This window comes from Vulpes vulpes, chromosome 1 (assembly GCF_048418805.1).
Source record: "Vulpes vulpes isolate BD-2025 chromosome 1, VulVul3, whole genome shotgun sequence".
In the NCBI taxonomy this organism is placed as follows: domain Eukaryota; kingdom Metazoa; phylum Chordata; class Mammalia; order Carnivora; family Canidae; genus Vulpes; species Vulpes vulpes.
The window spans coordinates 196386087-196405149 of NC_132780.1; the positions used below are offsets into that span (position 1 = coordinate 196386087).

Here is a 19063-nt window from a genome sequence, read left to right on the forward strand (position 1 = left end):
CGATGGGCCGCCGCCCGGGAGGGGCGGGACAGGGGGCGGGGCTGACGTGTGGGGCGGGGCCTCCGGGCCTGGGGGGCGGGGCCAGGGCTCGGCGGCCGGTTCCCGAGGCGCCGCCGGGCCTGGAGGGGCGGGGCCTCCGGGTCTGGGGGCGGGGCCTCCGGGCCTGGAGGGGCGGGGCTCGGCGGCGGGTCCCCGAGGCGCGGCGGGGCGGGCGCCTGAGCGCTTCTCCGCAGCCGCCGAGCTGGAGCTGGAGCTGGAGCTGGACGTGCGCGGGGCCGGGGCGCCGGCTGCCGGGCAGCGGCTCCTCCAGGCCGAGGCCGCGGCGGAGAATGAGGCTGCGGCGGCGGCGGCGGCGGCGGCGGGCTCCCGGCGGGGCCGCGGGGCCGGGCGCAGGCTGCGCTGGCTCATCACCGCGGTGCTGTGCGCCGCCTTCCTGGGGCTGGTGAGCGCGGGGGCCCGAGGCTGCGGGGCCGGGGCGGGAGGTTCGCGGCTCGCTTCCGCCGCCCGCCGGCTGGTGACCTTGGGCGCGGTCGTCGGCGCCGGCCTTCGGGGCCGAATCTGCAGAACGGGCACAGCCCCGCCGCCGGAGCGCTGCTGAGTGCGAAGTTGGTTTTTCCCTGAGATCTGGGCAGCTCCCGGGGTGGGGGGTCGGGTGTGGAGCCCCTGCCCCTGCCCCTGCCCCTCCAGCCACGCAGATGCCAAGTTACCACCCAAAGCTGCTTCCCTGGGATTTCCTCTTCCTTGTCTGGCCAGATTGAGCCGACTCCTTGTGTTTGCAGATGGAGGAAACAGGCCCCGAGAGGGAAAAGGACTTTTCTGCACCACGCAGCCGGCTTCCGTGCAGGAGCCAGGAGTAAGCGCTCGTTCTGCCCGCAGCCGTGCAGACAGACCTTTAGGTCCCCCGCGTCTTCCTTGGAGCAAACTGCAGGGCTACAAGCGCCTTCTTCTTCTTTTTTTTTAGATTTTATTTATTTATTCATGAGACACAAAGGGAGGCAGAGACAGAGGCAGAAGCAGGCCCCACGCAGGGAGCCCGACGTGGGACTCGATCCCGGGTCTCCAGGGTCACGCCCTGGGCCAAAGGCGGGCGCTCAACCGCTGAGCCCCCCAGGGATCCCTAGAAACGCCTTCTGACACCCCCGTGGCTGCCCCACGACTCCCTTATTTCTGGAGGTCTCCCTGTCATTCCCGGCCTGATGAATGGGGATCTTGGGGATTCACTAGGGTGAGTCCTCTGAGGACAATCATCCCTGGTCACTCAGTGTCTTTCTTTTGAACCACAACGGATTCTTGGAGGATTTTGATGATTTGAAAAAAGAAAAATCGTTGCAGGGCACTTGTGCCAGGTCCTGTTTTTGGGTGCTTTGCAGGCAGGAAGTGATTGGATTGCAGATGCAGCTCAGCCTCCCCTCCCCATACCAAGTGCTTGCTCAGCTCTCAGTTTGGGACTGCTCGGGCTTGGGCAGGATGCACACCCAAGTGTTTCAAGCAGAGCAGTCCAATTAGAAGGAATTCTTTTTTTTTTTTTTTTTTTAAGATTTTATTTATTTGACAGCTAGTGAGTGAGCGTGCACACACAGGCAGAGTGGCAGAGGAGTAGAGAGCCTGACACTGGGCTGGATCCCAGGACCCCGGGATCACCACCTGAGCCCAAGACCAACTCAACCAGCTGAGCCACCCAGATGCCAGTAGGATAAATTATTCTTGAAGCATAGACCCATTAGAAACATTAAAAAAATTATTTATCTATTCATGAGAGACACAGAGAGGCAGAGACAGGCAAAGAGAGAAGCAGGCTCCATGCAAGGAGCTCGATGCAGGACTCGATCCCAGGACCCCAGGGTCACACCCTGGGCTGAAGGCAGCCACTCAGCCACTGATCCACCCAGGCATCCTAAAACTTTTTTTTTTAAGTGTCCAACAAATATTCTCTCATGGCTTGGGGTTTGCTTTGAAGAAAAATCTAGATTTAGAAATGTTTAAATTGTCTGTCTCCTGTGTATTTTGTGTGTATCAGAGGAAGGATACTGTGCAACCCAGAAATACTGCCGTTTTGACAACATCAAAAACCAGGAATAATATTTTAAGCTGCCACATAGGCAGATGTTATTTTACTGATTGTAAATAAAAGATTTTGTCTTTTTAAATTCTAGGGAATGAGTGTTGCTATTCTGGGACCGACTTTTCAAGATTTGGCAACAAACGTGAACCGCAACATTAGCAGTCTTTCTCTGATTTTTGTGGGCCGTGCTTTTGGATTTTTGAGTGGCTCTGTGATTGGTGGAATTCTTCTTGACAATATGAATCATTTTCTACTTTTGGGTGAGTAAAGACCAATTTTAGCTTTTTATGACTTTCAAGGAATTTACAATTTGTTTTTAAATATGAAATATGTTGTGTTTGACAACTCAAATGGGTAGTGTTTGCCAGGCATTCTCAGTGGAAATCAGGTCTCCTTGGTGCCTGTTTTCATCTCAGCAGTTATTAGGGAATCTGTGCTGGGCCACTCTGGAGATTTAGATTAGCCCTAGAATGTGTCACTATCTTTAGCCTTCCTGGCTCTCAGTGTAGTTTACGTGCCACCCCTAGGATCACATACTAGTTGTCCAAAGAACTCTGCCTGTCAGGGTTTAGGGCTGATCTGCTGGAGCCACCATAGGTCAGAAGTGAATTCCTTGAACTTGCCCCGGCTAGACCCTGGACTGAGAATGAAGGTGGGAAGTACTGGGGGCAAAGTGACATAGGCTAAATTTTTGTCTCGGATGCCGCATATTAATGATGCTTCCAGACCTCTCTACCTCACCCTTGAATTAGATGGCAAAGCTTTTAACTTGCTCTTTTTTTTTTTTTTTTTTTAAGATTTTGTTTATTTATTCATGAGAGACACAGAGAAAGGCAGAGACACAGGCAGAGGGAGAAGCAGGCTCCATGCAGGGAGCCCGATGTGGGACCCGATCCTGGGACCCCTGGGCTGAAGGCAGGCACTAAACTGCTAAGCCACCCAGGGATCCCTAACTTGCTCTTTTTTGAATAAATAGACATGTTGAAAGAAAATCTGGATTAATGTCATAAAACTGCTTTGGAAGTAAGGAGAATAATTTACTGTTGTTGATGAGTAAATGAATAATCGCTCAGATTTCCCAGGTGGGTTGAGAACATACAGATCTCTTGTATTTTCCTTTCCTACTCTCAAGCTAAATTGCTTAATACATTTCTCCTACAAACTATTGTAACTGCATTTTATTTTTCTCCTAATTTTTAGTTTATTTTTAATTTATTTTTTTTATTTTTTTCTCCTAATTTTTTAATCTCATATCTAAACGTCTCTTTTTATTTATTTAAAAAAATTTTTTTAAAAGATTTATTTACTTATTCATGAGAGACACAGACTGAGAGATAGAGGCAGAGACACAAGCAGAGGGAGAAGCAGGTTCCATGCAGGGAGCCTGATGCGGGACTTGTCGATCCCGGATCCCAGGATCATGACCTGAGCCAAAGGCAGGCGCTCAACCGCTGAGCCACCCAGGCGTCCCTTAACATCTCTTTTAAAAATATGAAATATGTGGAATCCCTGGGTGGCTCAGCAGTTTGGCGCCTGCCTTTGGCCCAGGGCGTGATCCTGGAGACCCGGGATCGAATCCCACATCGGGCTCCCGGTGCATGGAGCCTGCTTTTCCCTCTGCCTGTGTCTCTGCCTCTCTCTCTCTCTCTGTGTGACTATCATAAATAAATAAAAATTTTTTAAAAAATAAAAATAAAATAAAAATTATGAAATATTTAAGTAAATAATTTTTGCATTATCTGCTTTGCTATAAAGCTTTGCCTTGTAGGATGTGGTTTGATTATCAGCAATGCTGGAAATGTACTCATGTTAGGATAACTTATATTTTATGGTCCATAAAGATTAGGAAAGCTTGCAAAGGAAATAACCGTTTGTAGATGCTGAACCTCTCATTCACTTATTGTTACTCAATTGTAATTTGACCTGTTTTGCATTTATGGGAGGGTTTATGATGTTGACTTGATTCACGACTTTTTGTGTGAATATTGTTTTTTATAGCTGACTTTTACCTTTCTTCTCAGGAATGTCAATGTTGGCTACCACAGTTGGTCTTTATCTTGTTCCATTTTGTAAGACAGCGGTGTTATTGATCATCATGATGTCCGTCTTTGGCGTTTCAATTGGCATTCTGGATACAGGTCAGTGAGCCCTTCAGTGTCATCTCTGGGAATAGAGACTTTCTACTAGAAAAAGAGCAGGTGACATCAACTTGTCATTTGCAGTGTGAAATGACACCGACCTACTGAATAGCTCATGGGTTCACCCAGTCAGAACCACCCTCTGGCAACTCTTCTTCTTGCCAAGTAGGGTGCCTGCTTTTGAGCTGCCAACCATGGAGTGAATTTAAAGAATTTTGTTCAGTGAGAGATTATTGATTTACAGTATCCAAACAGGAAAGGGTCTCCCATGTGGGTAATTACGGTACAGGTGAGTGGGCTTCCATTTTGGGATAGAACATTATCAGTGTAGTATGGGAGGAATTGATGGGTTAATAAGGTTAAACCAGCTTTGGAACCGGATTTGGCTGAGGAATCCTAGAAGGAGCTATCCAATTTGAAAAGCACTCTGCCTTTTGAACTAAGAGAAACCTGTGCAGTATATTATTTTCCTTCTCTTTTTTTTTTCCCCCTCTCTCAAAAGCTCCTGCCTTCCTGCAGGAAATCCCCTCCATGAGTATTGGTATCTTGTAAAACCTACTAAATAACATACTTGGCATTTGTGTACCCCTGAAACCCAGGTCTTTTCTTCCCCTGCTTTACTGTTACCTGATAGGTTGGGGATATTTTATACTTTAGGGTTAGTTTGGTTGTGAAATTATGGGGTACAATTGTATGTTTATTTGCAAATATGTTTTTTTTAAAAAAAAAAAAAGAGAGAGAGAGAAAACACAACATTTGATGCTTCTTGCCTTTTACTTTTGTTTCCTGTAATGGGCCCAGCAGAATTCTACAGTGTTCAGGTTTTTGAACCTATGTTTTGCATCTACAAGATAGATAATTTTCCTCAACTGGTAATTTGGCCATTATCTGATGATAATATATATTGAAGATGTTTACAAACAAATAAATATCCACCTCTTTCCCATTCCCTGCCCCCCTCGCACCCCACCCCCACTCCCACCCCCGCCAGCCACATATTAAAACTGTCTTCTAAAAAAAAAAGCCTGGGCTACTGTGCCTGGCTCTAGGAGATAGTGGTTTACTAGCTTGCAGAATCCATTTGTGACGATGTGATGTTACGATGCTTAGAATTCTCCGGTGGAATTCCTTTTTTTTTTTTTTTTTTTTTTTTCGGTGGAATTCCTTGATCATAAAATTGACTGAGTTGCAACATTTGATGACGGAGAATATCTTAGTCCTTGTGCCACAAAAAATATACTAATCCTCTTTCTGATAGTAATGAACTGTTTTTTGTTGAGTACTATGATTAAATCATTTTCCTCATCTTTCGTTGGTAGGTGGTAACGTCCTAATCTTGGCTATTTGGGGGGACAAAGGAGCCCCACACATGCAGGCCTTACACTTCAGTTTTGCCTTGGGTGCCTTTTTGGCTCCACTGCTGGCTAAATTGGCCCTGGGCACGACGACGGTGTCTGCTGCAAACCACACGGAGGCTGACTCTAACCACTCGGCTCTCAACCAGTCATCTGAAGCGGACTCAGAATCTCTCTTCAGAGTACCTGACAATATGAATTTACTGTGGGCGTACGCTATTATCGGTACTTACATTTTTGTAGTTTCTCTCTTTTTTTTCGCTCTGCTTTTTAAGAAAAGCTCAAGGCAGGAGAAGGCCAAAGCCTCCGCTCAGAGGTCTCGAAGAGCCAAATACCACAATGCCCTTCTTTGTCTCCTTTTTCTGTTCTTCTTTTTCTACGTTGGAGCCGAGGTAACGTACGGTTCTTACGTTTTCTCGTTTGCAACCACCCATGCTGGCATGAGAGAAAGTGAAGCGGCGCTGTTGAACTCCGTCTTCTGGGGCACCTTTGCAGCCTGCAGGGGCCTAGCAATCCTTTTCGCTACATGCTTACAACCTGGAACCATGATTGTGTTGAGCAACACCGGCAGCCTGGCATCATCCTTACTGCTGGTGCTTTTCGACAAGAGCCCAGTTTGCCTCTGGATAGCGACTTCGGTGTACGGGGCCTCGATGGCGACCACGTTTCCTAGTGGTGTTTCTTGGATTGAGCAGTACACGACCATCCGTGGGAAATCCGCCGCATTTTTTGTCGTTGGTGCTGCCTTGGGAGAAATGGCTATCCCTGCGGTAATTGGACTTCTTCAGGGGCAGTACCCTGATTTGCCTGTAGTCCTGTACACCATTTTGGGGGCCTCGATAGCCACTGCTGTTTTATTTCCCGTGCTCTATAAGTTAGCCACCTCCCCTCTCAATCAACAGCGAAAAGAACACAGAAAAAGCGAGGACCAGAAAGCCTTGCTGTCTAGTTCTGAGCTAAATGACTACGAGGAAGAGAATGAAGAAGAAGATGCAGAGAAATGGAATGAAATGGATTTTGAAGTGATTGAAATGAATGACACAATGAGAAATTCTGTAATAGAGACATCTAGAAATGTCCTGACAAAGCCCGTAGCTGAAATCTCCAGTCAATCCCACTCCAGGGCAATGGTGTTCGAGTCCTCTCCAGCTAACAGTGGCAAGTCCCCTGTAAGTCACCTTGCAAGAAACCAGTGTAAAAGGGACTGACGCCGAGAGAAGATGGATTATTTACTGACCCCCTTGAATAACGTCTGGTTCTAAAGAAGCCAGTTAAAGCAGAGCATTAACAGATTTTCAACATGCTCTGGGGATCAAAATTCCTAGGTCAGAGTATAGCAGATGCTACAAAGTTTTGCAAGGTTCTGCAATTCCCAGAGTTTTCCATAAAGAATGAATGGCCTTGGTCTCGTACAGCAGGGTCTTGTGAGGCTAGCGTTTGGCATGTGGCTGATGAGGTAATGTGTTAGGATCTCCACCCCTCAGCACGCAGAGAAGGTGTTGTTGAGAAGCTGGGCGCCGTTCTCATAGCATGAAACCCTCTAGTAGTTGAGCCGAGTAGCTGAACAAATGATCAGTCATCGGCATTCTATCAGGGAAGTTGAGGAGTGTTGTTTCATAAAAAGAACAACTTTGAAAACGGACAGTTTTATTCATTGCTTTGCCCTCGCTGTAGCGTCGCCCCAGAGAATGCTCATGCCTCATTTGATTTCTGATTTCTGTGAAGAGAACACAGAGCAGGACCCCAGAGACCTGGCTGCAAACCTTGACTGCTGCTTACTAGTTTTCCGGCCCTGCACTCGGTCACTTTACTTGAGTAGGGCCTTGTTTATCTGTCTCCTGATCTGTGATTTTATCAGTGAAAGTGAGATGATTTTCAAACTAGGAATCCTTAAGTTTTAAAGTTTGTGCAAGAAAAAAAAAAGTTTGTGCAAGATGTCAGAAATTCACATGTGCCATCCATTCTTCATTTCAAATGAGAAGTGAAACACAATTGATCGTTTTAAGAATACTACTGGTTATGAATCTATGCCCGTTTCAGAGACTCCGTGTTTAATGACTATCTGCAAAACACGTTTTTCAGTATTGTGTTTCATCAGTTCTAAGATGCACCCTTTTCTACCTTTTTTCCACAACTTTAACATCTCTGAAATCAGAATATGTCTTAAAGTCAGTAGTCACTTAACATCATGACGAAATTGAATCGACAGTTTATCCGTATACATATCCAAAGCAATGTTGCATGTTACAATCAGTGTCTTACAGTAATTCATTCAATTAGGAGATTTTACTATTTTTACAGATATTTTAAAAAGAAAAGTTATTTTTATATGCTGATTTTCTCGATGTTCAAATGGGATTTGGAGATGCAATGTTCCGACTTTACAGGCTGTTTCAGAGTTACTAGGTTAGTAATAGGGTGAGTAATTGGTAATGGAGTCTGAGTCTGAGCCTTGCTCTTCCAGGACTTGCTCCTCATTGCGTCCGGCTGGCAATCACATTGTAAGCGCTGTGAACTAGGCTGCAGTTTAATTTACAAAGAGGCACAGCCTTTTGCAGTGTTTGGATTATTTGTATCACCCACGCAGGGTTCTTCTGGAGTTTGAAATACCCGGGAGACCAAATAATGATTAGAAAGGGGCTTGGTGGCTAGGAGTCAGGGATCGCAAAGGGTACTTCGTATGAGTGTGGCAAAGCTGGTGTGAGCTCTCTTTTGTTTTTTTGTTTTTTTTGTTTGTTTGTTTTTTAAAGATTGTATTTATTTATTAGAGAGAGAGTGAGAATAAGAGAGATCACAAAGGGAGAGGAAGAGGCAGAAGCCGACTCACCGCTGAGCAGGGAGCCTGATGTGGGGCTTGATCCCAGGACCCTGAGATCATGACCTGAATCAAAGGCAGAGGCTCAACTAACTGAGCCACCCAGGCACCCCGTGAGCTCCCTTTTGATAAAGCACTGATGGCAGCTTTTGTTTACTTCTCTTTACCACGTTTTATGGTGAAGAACATTTAATTTCTACCTGTTTGCATTCTTTGCCTTCTCTTATTTATCTAATTTCTACAAGTTTGCTTTTGTTTTTTCTTGAGTGAAATACAGTATCTTTTTTGACCACTGCCCATCCACCTTCTATACCACAATATGGGTTTGTATATAATCTAGCAATTTTAGAGAGGGCCGTTGGAGAAATTAACAGTAAAAATTCTATTCTTGCTCTTTTTTGTACTTTGCTTTTCTCTTAGCTAGACCTTGGAGACCACCTGTGTTCCATATATGCTTTTTCTCAGGTTGTTGGAAGTTAGGCAGTAGATGCTATTCGGCAGCTGGGAGGCTTGCTAGAACAGGGATTCAATCTGCAGCATCTACATTTAAGGGGTAGAAGATGTGGCTCAGGGAGAGAAGGACAATTATAAGAACATGGCCGGAAATTTGGAAATCCTCACTGGAAAATCCACTGGAGTTCCACAAACCAAAATGTGAATGGCCATATGAGATTACAGGCATTGTTAAAGTTTGATGATGTATTTCCATATTGGAAGGATAAGACTTAGTACAATTCCAAGAATTAGCATTCATTCTAATAATCAGTTCTTAGGTAGGTGTCTGCTGATGCACAAGTAGCCAATACTGAAGTATTGCTGAATAACAGATTTATCAGTTTACAACAACAGACATTTTTAAGTAGGCTCCATGCCCAGTGCGGAGTCCAGCATGGGGCTTGAACTCACAGCCATGAGATCGAGACCTGAGCTGAGATCGAGGGTTGGTTGCCTAACTGACCAAACCACCCGGGCACCCCAACAACAGACATTTTTTATCTCACAGTTTCTTGGGTCAGGAATTTGGGCATGACTTCCCTAGGTCCTCTGCTCAGGGTCTCATGAGACTGCAGTCAAGCTGTTGGATAGAGCTGTGCTCTTTTTTGGAGCTTTGGGTTCTCTTCCAGGACCCTGTATGTGGTTGTTGACAGTATTCAGTTCCTTGCTGTGGTTAGGCTGAGGTCCCTGTTTTTTGTCTGGCTGTGAACTGTCACCAGTTGGTTGACAGTTCACCATACCTAGAACCAACCATCTAGGGCCATGCAGCCCTCTGCAGACCTCTCACAACATGGCAGCCTATTTCTTCAAAGCCAGCAGGGGAATCTCTCACCTGGGTCTGCTAAGCTGGAGCCTTCTATAACATAATATAATCCCAGGAGTGGCGTCCCATCACCTTTGCCATATAATCTTGGGTAAAAGCAAGTCACGGTTCTACCCAAACTCAAGGGGAGAGGCTAGTACAGAGATGTGACTCATTCGGGACCCCCTAGAGTGAGTTTGCTACAGTCTTGGTACCTGAAAAACTGAGGTTCAAGAGAACTAAAAAGTTTGAGGTGGGGACAAGAAGCCCTCAGCAGTCATCACGAATGATTACAGATGCCAAACTGAGTGAGCTAGTGTGGGCGCGGAAGGCTCCCCGTATGGCAGGCCCACCAACCTGATAGAGGAGACTCTGTGGGGCAATAGATGGGTTCACTCAGAGTTAGGCACTTTTTCCCCTTGACATTTTATGTTCTTTCCCACTGTGCTTTTAACTTGTTCAGATGCAGCTTTCTGTGAGGGAAATAGGTACATTTCACTTGAGTTGTATTTTCATAGTAAAGTCCAAGAACGCTTTTGAGAGCGTCTTTTGGTTACTCTTATTTTTTAAAGAGAAATGCTTTTTAAAAAATCAGTTTTTATCATAAAAGTAGTGAAGATGTTAAAAAAAAAAAGTCATGCTGGAAGATTAGGGAAGTACATAAAAATGAAAGGGACAGGTATAAAAATTTATACCGAGTTTTTATTTACTTTTTAAAGTAAGCTCTATGCCCAGTGTAGGGCTCGAACTCACGACCCAAGATCAGTAGTTGTCTGCTCTAACAACTGAATCAGCCAGGTGCCCTTGTATAAGTAATTTATAATTCTAAACACCTAGAAAATTTCTTAACATTTCTCATCAGCATAATTTCTGGGGTAAAGGGATAAAAAAAAAAACCTCCCCCCTACCAGATAAAGTTTCAGAAACAACTTGAATTTTTGTGTCCAGATTGCATTGACACTGTAGCCGATAGACTGGTTATTAGTTTGAAGAATTGTAATTTATTTAAAAACACACACCCAGCAAGCCTAATTGATCACTGTAGCAACACACTCCTGAAGACTGTGTGAGCCCGGGATTACATGTAAAGTGAGTTCGTTTCAGGTAGAACCATTAAATAATGAGGATAGCTGTCTCATAACCAGAACTTTTGGTTTACCATAGCAGTGTATCACTCCTGCCACTTAAAAGTTCTTTGTTGTTTGTTTGTTTGTTTTTAAGATTTTGTTTATTCATGAGAGATACAGAGAGAGGCAGAGACATTGGCAGAAAGAGAAACAGGCTCCATGCAAGGAGCCTGATGCGGGACTTGATCCCAGGACCCTGGGGTCACGACCCGAGCCAAAGGCAGATGCTCCACCACTGAGCCTCCCAGGGGCCCCGAGCTTAAAGTGCTTGATGGCAGTAGCCATGTCCCTCAGGGATACCCTGTATCTGTGTTTGTTACGTGCCGCTTGTTTCGTTCATAGTCCTGTGAATGTGTTTGCATATGGGAACTCACAGATACTACATGTGTTTCATGTTCTCCTACACTGGGGGGGTGCAGTGGGGGTAAAGGTAGTCGAGAAGAGATACAAAAAAGTTTATGATTCCAAGTTTGTTAGAAATGGCTCTGTTTTAATTGAAATTGTTATTGCGATTATTATAGATTTACGTGCAATTGTGCGTAGGGTTTCTTTTGTTTTCTTTCTTTCTTTTTTTTTCTTTTTTTACAAATTTGCTGAGCGAGGGCTACTTGCTCAATCTGGAGGGTAGAGAACTAGACTAATGCTTCTCATAGTTTAATGTGCATTTGAATTGCTTGTTAAAATACAGATTCTAATTGAATAGCACCTGGGGTAGGCGCTGGGATTCCATATGTCTAACGAGCTCTTATGGATGGGGAGCTGTTGCCCTGTGGACTGACCACATTTCGGGTAGCAGGATTCACTTTTTGAGAGGGTCAAATTCTTTGCTACTTCTGGGAATTCAGTTTGTTTTGTTTTTGCTTTTCTTAATCTGACCTTAAATCTGTAGGAGTCTGTAGTTCCCATGCACCCCCTTCTCTCTCTTGCACACAAACTCTAGGACTCTATTCTGAATTCTCTTCAATCCTCTCCACTTACTGCATTGACTGTTGAATATTTATTTCTTATGTCTGTTGAATGCCTCCTATTTGGCAGTCTCTGTGAGAGGTGCTATGTGTACATTGGTGGAAAGGTCAGAAGGTTCCTGCCTCCATGGACCATACCCTCTATAGAAATACCGTCCAGTAGAATTTCCCACAGTGATGGGAATATTTTGTATCTGCACCGCCAGGTAGCCACTGGCCACATGTGGTGAATTGACTCCTTGAAATATGGCTAGTAAGACACAGAAAATGAAATTTTTTTAAAGATTATTTATTCATAGAGACACACACAGAGAGAGAGAGAGAGAAAGAGAGAGAGAGCAGGCACCATGCAGAGAGCCTGCCGTGGGACTCGATCCAGGGTCTCCAGGATCACGCCCTGGGCTGCAGGCGGCACTAAACCGCTGCGCCACCGGGGCTGCCCAGAAAATGAATTTTTTAATTTAAATATCTACCTTAGCTGATGGCTGCTATATTGGATAACACAGGTCTTTTTTTTTTTTTTTTTTTTTAAGATTTTATTTATTTATTCACGAGAGAGGTGTAGGGACACACAGGGAGAAGCAGGCTCCACGCAAGGGGCCCGATGTGGGACTCTATCCCGGGACTCCGGGGTCACGTCCTGAGCCAGAGGCAGATGTGCAACCACTGAGCCACGCAGGCATGCCTGGATAACACAGGTCTAGTGGGGGACACAAGATATCAAACAAGTAATCACACAAGGTGTTTCCAGGAAGTCTTTATTTTGTTATATTAGAAATTTACAAGTATCTGGGGTCAGAAAGGTTGTTAGATGCCTTCTCAAATGGCCTGATATAAATTATCACGGGACCTAAGGAAAGGCTGGTTTTACTGGGTCCTAATGGTAGACAGTGGTGTTTAGTGATCCAAAGGAGAAGCTTTGCCTGTCCTTGTGTGTTGTGGAAGCAAACCGAGGCCGGGCACCTTGGTTGTCAGGAGGATTTAAACCCCTTCCCTTTATGCACTTTGGCTAGTTGGCATTTGAGCTAGGTTGAACTTGACTTGGATTTTTATTTAGCTATAAATAGTTTTCATACTTAATGAGTTAAAATTTTATAACACTGAATTTTTGCAAAGAGAATTTTTGTGCATTTTTTTCCCTGCATCTTCCAACATTTTTTGGTGATTGTCTTAATCATGTGTTGTCATGTCCTCTATTTTCTGCCTTGTTTCTTTCTTTCAGTTCTTGCAGAGAAGATTCCTTAAGTTCTTGCGGTGTAGTTGTTAATTCTTAATGTATTGTTTTTCTTTTGGCTTATATTTTTACTTGCAAAAATGCCTTTCGTGTCCGGTCTCTGACTTTATGGCAACTTGCCTTCAATGTGTTCGATTATGTTAGTTAATGGATGGCCTGGAGAAGTGTTGAAGTTGTTCGACGACATGAATGGTGAGCTTTTTAGCCTCTGAACAACTTGTTGAGATTGCAAGGTGCTTTTAAAAATAATTTATTTTCAAGTGTGATAAAATAGACATAACATGTACCGTCTTAGCCATTTTTAAGTGTATAAATTCGGTGGCATTCCTACACTCACATTGTGCAACCATTACTGCCTCATTCACAAAACTGAAACTCTGATGAGCACTGGGTGTTATGCTATATGTTGGCAAATTGAACTCTAATAAAAAAATATACAAAAAAAAACCCTCTGAAACTCTGTAACCCATTAAACACCATATCTCTCCATTACACCCTTGTATGAGCCCTGACAGAGAGCAGTCTACCTTCTAGCTCTACAATTTTCACTACTCTAAGTACTTCATATAAATGGCATTAGACGGTATTTGTCCTATTGTGACCGGCTTATTTCACTCCGCATATTATCTTCAAGTTTCATCCAGGTTGTAGCCTGTCAGGATTTCCTCTGTAAGGTGCAGTAATAGTCTCCTGAATGTATACTTTGCTTACGCATGTGTCTGTTTTTTTTTTGTTGTTGTTGTTTTGATTTTTTTTTTTTTACGCATGTGTCTGTTAGGGACGTTTGAGTTGCTTCCACCTTTTGGCGATTGGGAATAATGCTGCAGTGAAAATTGACGTACACATACCTGTTTGAATTTCTGCTTTCAGTGCTTTTGGGTGTCCCCACAAGTCTGATTGCTGGCTCATGTGTTCTGTTTTTAATGTTTTTGGGTGCTTTCATTATTTGACTTAGATATTGTCCTAAATCCATTTTTCCAGAAGAAACTGGCTAGAGGAAGAAGATAGAGAAACCCATGCATTTAGTCATATTGCTTCAAACTCTAGGCAGACTTTAGCCCATTATAATCAATCAGCTTAGTGTCACCCACACGCAGAGTAGTGAAAGGTTATGTCCGACATCTACCTCAAAGTTTTGTTATCTTTGCTTCCAGTTTTTATTCAGTCATTGAGCAAGTGTTTGAGAGCTTACTTTGAAATCTTACCTGTAATGAAACCAAACCTGGGCCTGTGGGAGGTTGTTCTTCTAGACAGGTTTTCACCAGTCAGTTTTGATTTGGGGGGGCTTAGCGGGGTAGGGATGGCCTTGTAGATCCATTACGTCTGTATTTAAGACTGCTCACACTTACGTGGCTTTGTACAATGAAAAAGCTTGTTTGAATAACATATTGATATAAATAAATACCACTGTTGATTTAAGATAAAATTGTGTTTCATTTCATGGGTGCTTTGGCGTCTCACCAGAAATTCGTCAAGAATATTTCCAGATTTTAGGTTGTGAGTGCTCCAAAAATGTATGTGGTAGTTGTTTTGGATTCCTAAAGTGTGAATAGTGTGTTATTTTAAGTTCACATGGATATTTTAGAAATGACATCTAACATCGTTGATGACCTCTAACATTTCTGGCTCCTCCGTTTCTCTTAAGTTTATGATCTAGTTTCTAAATTCACAAGTCCACCGAAGCAGCTGTTGCTAGCTGGGTATCTTAGTTAATATTTTACCTGAATAATAATCTCCTAATTAAGAGGATTACAGTCATGTCCTTGTTTCGGGATGGAAAGGAAGTTTTCAGAATTGGACATCAAGCAGGAACTGGGGAGCTTCTCGTTGCTTCCCTTCTATAAAGAACCCGCAGCGGAAAGTGCTGTTAGTGACCGCAGCCCTTTCTGTCTCCCTTAGAACAACTGTAGGGATAATCTGGTTAAATGCTTCTAGCCTGGAGCGTGATTCATGTGTACAGCAACGTCTCCACCCCCTTCACACTTTGCCGGAGCCTTGGGAGAAGTTATTTTTAAAGTGGGAACGTTTGAGCTGAGAGAAGTGAAATGGCACCCTCTCTCGTCCTAGCAGTAATGACGCCGGGGGTGTCCTTATTTGACTGCTGCCATCCCTGCCTCCGTCATCTAAGGCTACAGCTGCGCACCTTGCCCGGGGCAGGGATCTTCTTGTACCTTTGCACCGTGCCAGGGACTCTGGGCAGAGCTTGGCCTTTCTGGCTCCTTCTAACTACAGAACCCGAGCAGCTTTGGCATTGGGCCAGATACGATAGGATTTCAAGTATAAGCGACTGTGCTATCCAGGGTCCCCAGTGCCTTCCCCGAGGAAGCGGGGCCTTGGTTTATGGTTACACTCCTGCTTCATCTCCCAGGGATTTGGTTGAGCTTGAGAGTGGGCTGAGTGACCACGGCCTCTGATCCTAAGGGTTCCCTGGGCGGGAAGGCTGGGGCAGGACCCTGCGGTTTACAAGGACCCAGACCTGAGAATTGGCTGGGGCTCCTGCTACTGCCCACTGGAAGGGAGAATGGGATTTTTCTATTTGCTCACTCTAGCGACCCTTCATTCTCTCTCCTTTGGGAAACTTCAATGGACCCTATAGAGAGAAGAGCTCACGTGTGCTGTGATGGTTAAATGTGGGGTGTGGAGCCTGTCGGCCTGGATGTGAATTCTCTGCCACCTACCACCTTCCACCTTGGTCACATTGCTGGAATCTCTTGGCCTCTATTTTCTTTCATGGAGTAGAGGCAGTGAGACGGCGATGAAATATGTTTTATTTTGTTTTTTTAAAGACTTTATTTTTTTATTCCTGAGAGACACAGAGACATAGGCAGAGGGAGAAGCAGGCTCCACACAGGGAGCCCGATACGGGACTCGATCCCGGGACCCTGGGGTCACGCCCTGCGCCGAAGGCAGACACTCAACCTCTGAGCCACCCAGGCGTCCTTGAAATAATGTTTGTAAAGCACCTGGCATATTGCATCATCCACACATTTACGGGCTGAATTGTGTTGCTACACCCCACCCCACCCCCTATGTTGAAGTCCTAACCTCTAGTGGCCCAGACTGGGGATTTGGAGATAGGGTCTTTAAAGAGGCAGTCAAGCTAACATGAGGTCATTAGCGGGGGGCCCTAATCCCCCCACATGATCGGTATCCTTAAAAGAGGAAGAAATTAGGACACAGACTAGCACGGAGGGAGGACCACGTGAAGGCACAGGGAGGAAGATGACCATCTACGAGCCCGGGAGAGAGGCTGCAGAGGCGGCCAGCTCTCCAGTGCCTTGATCTCAGCCGTCCAGCTTCCAGAATCCTGGGGAGGATTTCTCTTGTTTGAGCCGCTCTGTCTGTGGTACTTCGTTACAGCAGCCACAGCAAAGCAGAGGAATGAGGGCTTAGTTACTAGTTACTATTCTTATTATTGTTTCCAAACTACTCAGCCAAAGGACAAAATGAAGTGGCCACATATAAGAAAGTTTATTCATAAAGTAATATTCACTAATTTAGTAAAAGAGACTAACCACAAAAGGGACATAATAAGAGTTTTTGAGTAACACCTGTGGGTGTGAAGGCCTGGCTGGACACCCTAACTAAGCTAATAAGGTTATGGGTCCCAAGAATATTTAGCTGTCGTGACACGTCGGTAAGAAGACCTGTGGCCGAGGGGCGCCTGGGTGGCTCAGTTGGTTAAGTGGCCACCTCTTGATTTCGGCTTCGGTTACAATCTTGAGGTTGTGGGATCGAGCCCTTCATCAGGCTCCTCTCTCTGCAGGGAGTCTCCTTGAGATTTTCTCTCCCCCCCCCCCCCCCTCTGCCCCACGCCTGCTTGCATTCTCTTTCTTCTGTGTGTGTCTCTCTAAGCAAATCTTAAAAAATAAAAACAAAACAGGAAGAAGACATGTGGGCTGAGAGTTCACACACCTGGCCTGGGGAGTCTCTGCCCAGGTACCACACAAAGGATGGCCTTCCTCGGACCCGACCAAATAGCTAAGATAAATGGAGCCCACGAGCAATAAAAGGGTGAGAAATAACAAGAGCACATAACTTTTTAATGGATAGTATATGTATGCAGTAATTAGATGGTACAAAGGTAAATTAAAAAGTAGATCTTATTTGCCCTTAAAGCAACCATTCTTTTTTTTTTTTAATTTATTTTATTTGAGAGAGACAGAGTGAGAGCAGAGGAAGAGAGAGAGAGAAAGAGAGAATCTTCCTCAGAATCTGCACTGAACAGGGAGCCCGACATGGGGCTCAGCTCCACGACCCTGAGACCATGACCTGAGCTGAAGCCAAGAGTCAGACACTCAACCGACTGAGCCACCCAGGCGCCCCTAACTGACCATCCTTACTGTCATTTCTGTGCGTCTTCTAGAGATATCTGTGTACATACAAAAAAGGTGCTTATATGCACATATATACAATGAATATAAATTAATATATTCTATAATTCTGTATTAAGAAGTAATTGATCTGTAACATTGTATTAGTTGTGGGTGCACAACATAACCATGTATGTATGCATCGTAAAATGATCACCTCTATAGGTTTAGATCATCCGTCACCACATTTGGTCAGAAATTTTTTTCATGCAATGAGAACTTTTAAGATTTACTGTCTTAGCTGGGACGCCTGGGTGGCTCAGTGATGGGTGTCTGCCTTTGGCTCAGGGCGTGATCCCAGGGTCCTGGGATTGAGTCCCACATCGGGCTCTCTGCAGGGATTCTGCTTCTCCCTCTGCCTGTGTCTGTGTCTCTCTCTCTGTGTCTCTCATGAATAAATAAATAAAATCTAAAAAAGAAAAAATTACTCTCAGCAACTTTCAAATATACAATACAGTATAGTTAACTATAGTTAATACTATCTATCCGTGGGACATTTTTTTTAACTAAAAGTTTGTGCTCTTTGACCCCCTTCACTCACTCTGTCTACCCCCTACCCCTCACCCCTAATAGCCGTCAATCTGTTCTATCTAGAAGTTCAGGTTTGTTGTTTTAATTTTTTTTAATTAAAAAATTTTTGAGGGACATCTGGATGGCTCAGCGGTTGAGCATCTGCCTTTGGCTCAGGTCGTGATCCTGGAGTCCCAGGATCAAGTCCCACATCGGGCTCCCTGCATGGAGCCTGCTTCTCCCTCTGCCTGTGTCTCTGCCTCTCTCTGTGTGTCTCTCACGAATAAATAAATAGAATCTTTAAAAAAGTTTTTTGGACAAATTCCACATATAAGTGATTTGTCCTACAGCATATGTCTTTTCCTGTCTGACTTATTTCACTTACCATGGTGCCCTCAAGTTCGTCAGCGTATCACATGGCATCGTTTCCTGTGCTCGTTGGCCATCTTATTGTGTTCTTTGGAAAAAATATCCAGATCCTCTGCCCGTTTTTTAAATAGGATCTTTTTCTTTTTTGCTTTTTTATTGGGTTGTTTGAGTTCTTTATATATTTTGGGTATTAACTGCTTATCAGTTATATGGTTTGCAAATACTCTCACTTAATAGATGATCTTTCTAGTTTGCTTAAGATTTCCCTTGTGTTTGATATAGTCCCTCTTGTTTATTTTTGGTTTTGGTGTCAAATGTAAGAAATTATCACCAACACTGATGTCTAGGAGCTTATCACTTTTTTTTTTCTTCTAGGCATTTTATGGTTTCGGGTCTTTGAAACCATACGGTTAAAGTTTTTTTTGTTAAGATTTTTTTTTTTTAAATATTGTATTTATTTGTTCATGAGAGACACACAGAGAGAGGCCGAGACATAGGCAGAGGGAGAATTTTGAGTTGATTTTGTGTATGGTGTAAGGCGGTGGTCCGGTTTCCTTCTTTTGCATGTCACTGTCCAGTTTTGTCAACACCATCTATTCAAGAGCCTGTTCTTCCTCCACTGTATCTTCTTGGCTCCTTTGTTGTGAATTACTTGATAATATATGTGTGGGTTTTTTTTTTCTAGGCTCTTTATTCTATTCCATTGATCTATATGTCTGATTTTGTGCCAATATCATAGTGTTTTGATTAATCTAGCTTTGTAAAATAGTTTGAAATCAGGGAATCTGATGCCTCTGGCTTCGTTTTTCTTTCCAAAA

General features: G+C 44.2%; 1 protein-coding gene across 1 annotated transcript; it reads left to right on the forward strand.

Annotated features, from left to right (window-relative positions):
• The first annotated feature begins 2 nt into the window (after positions 1-2).
• Positions 3-14419, forward strand: MFSD4B (major facilitator superfamily domain containing 4B). Its single transcript, XM_072749413.1, has 5 exons — positions 3-98; positions 170-442; positions 2154-2322; positions 4084-4200; positions 5520-14419. Exons 1-5 carry the CDS (start codon positions 3-5, stop codon positions 6761-6763), a joined length of 1899 nt encoding a protein of 632 aa, XP_072605514.1. The 3' UTR covers positions 6764-14419.
• The last annotated feature ends 4644 nt before the right edge of the window (positions 14420-19063 follow it).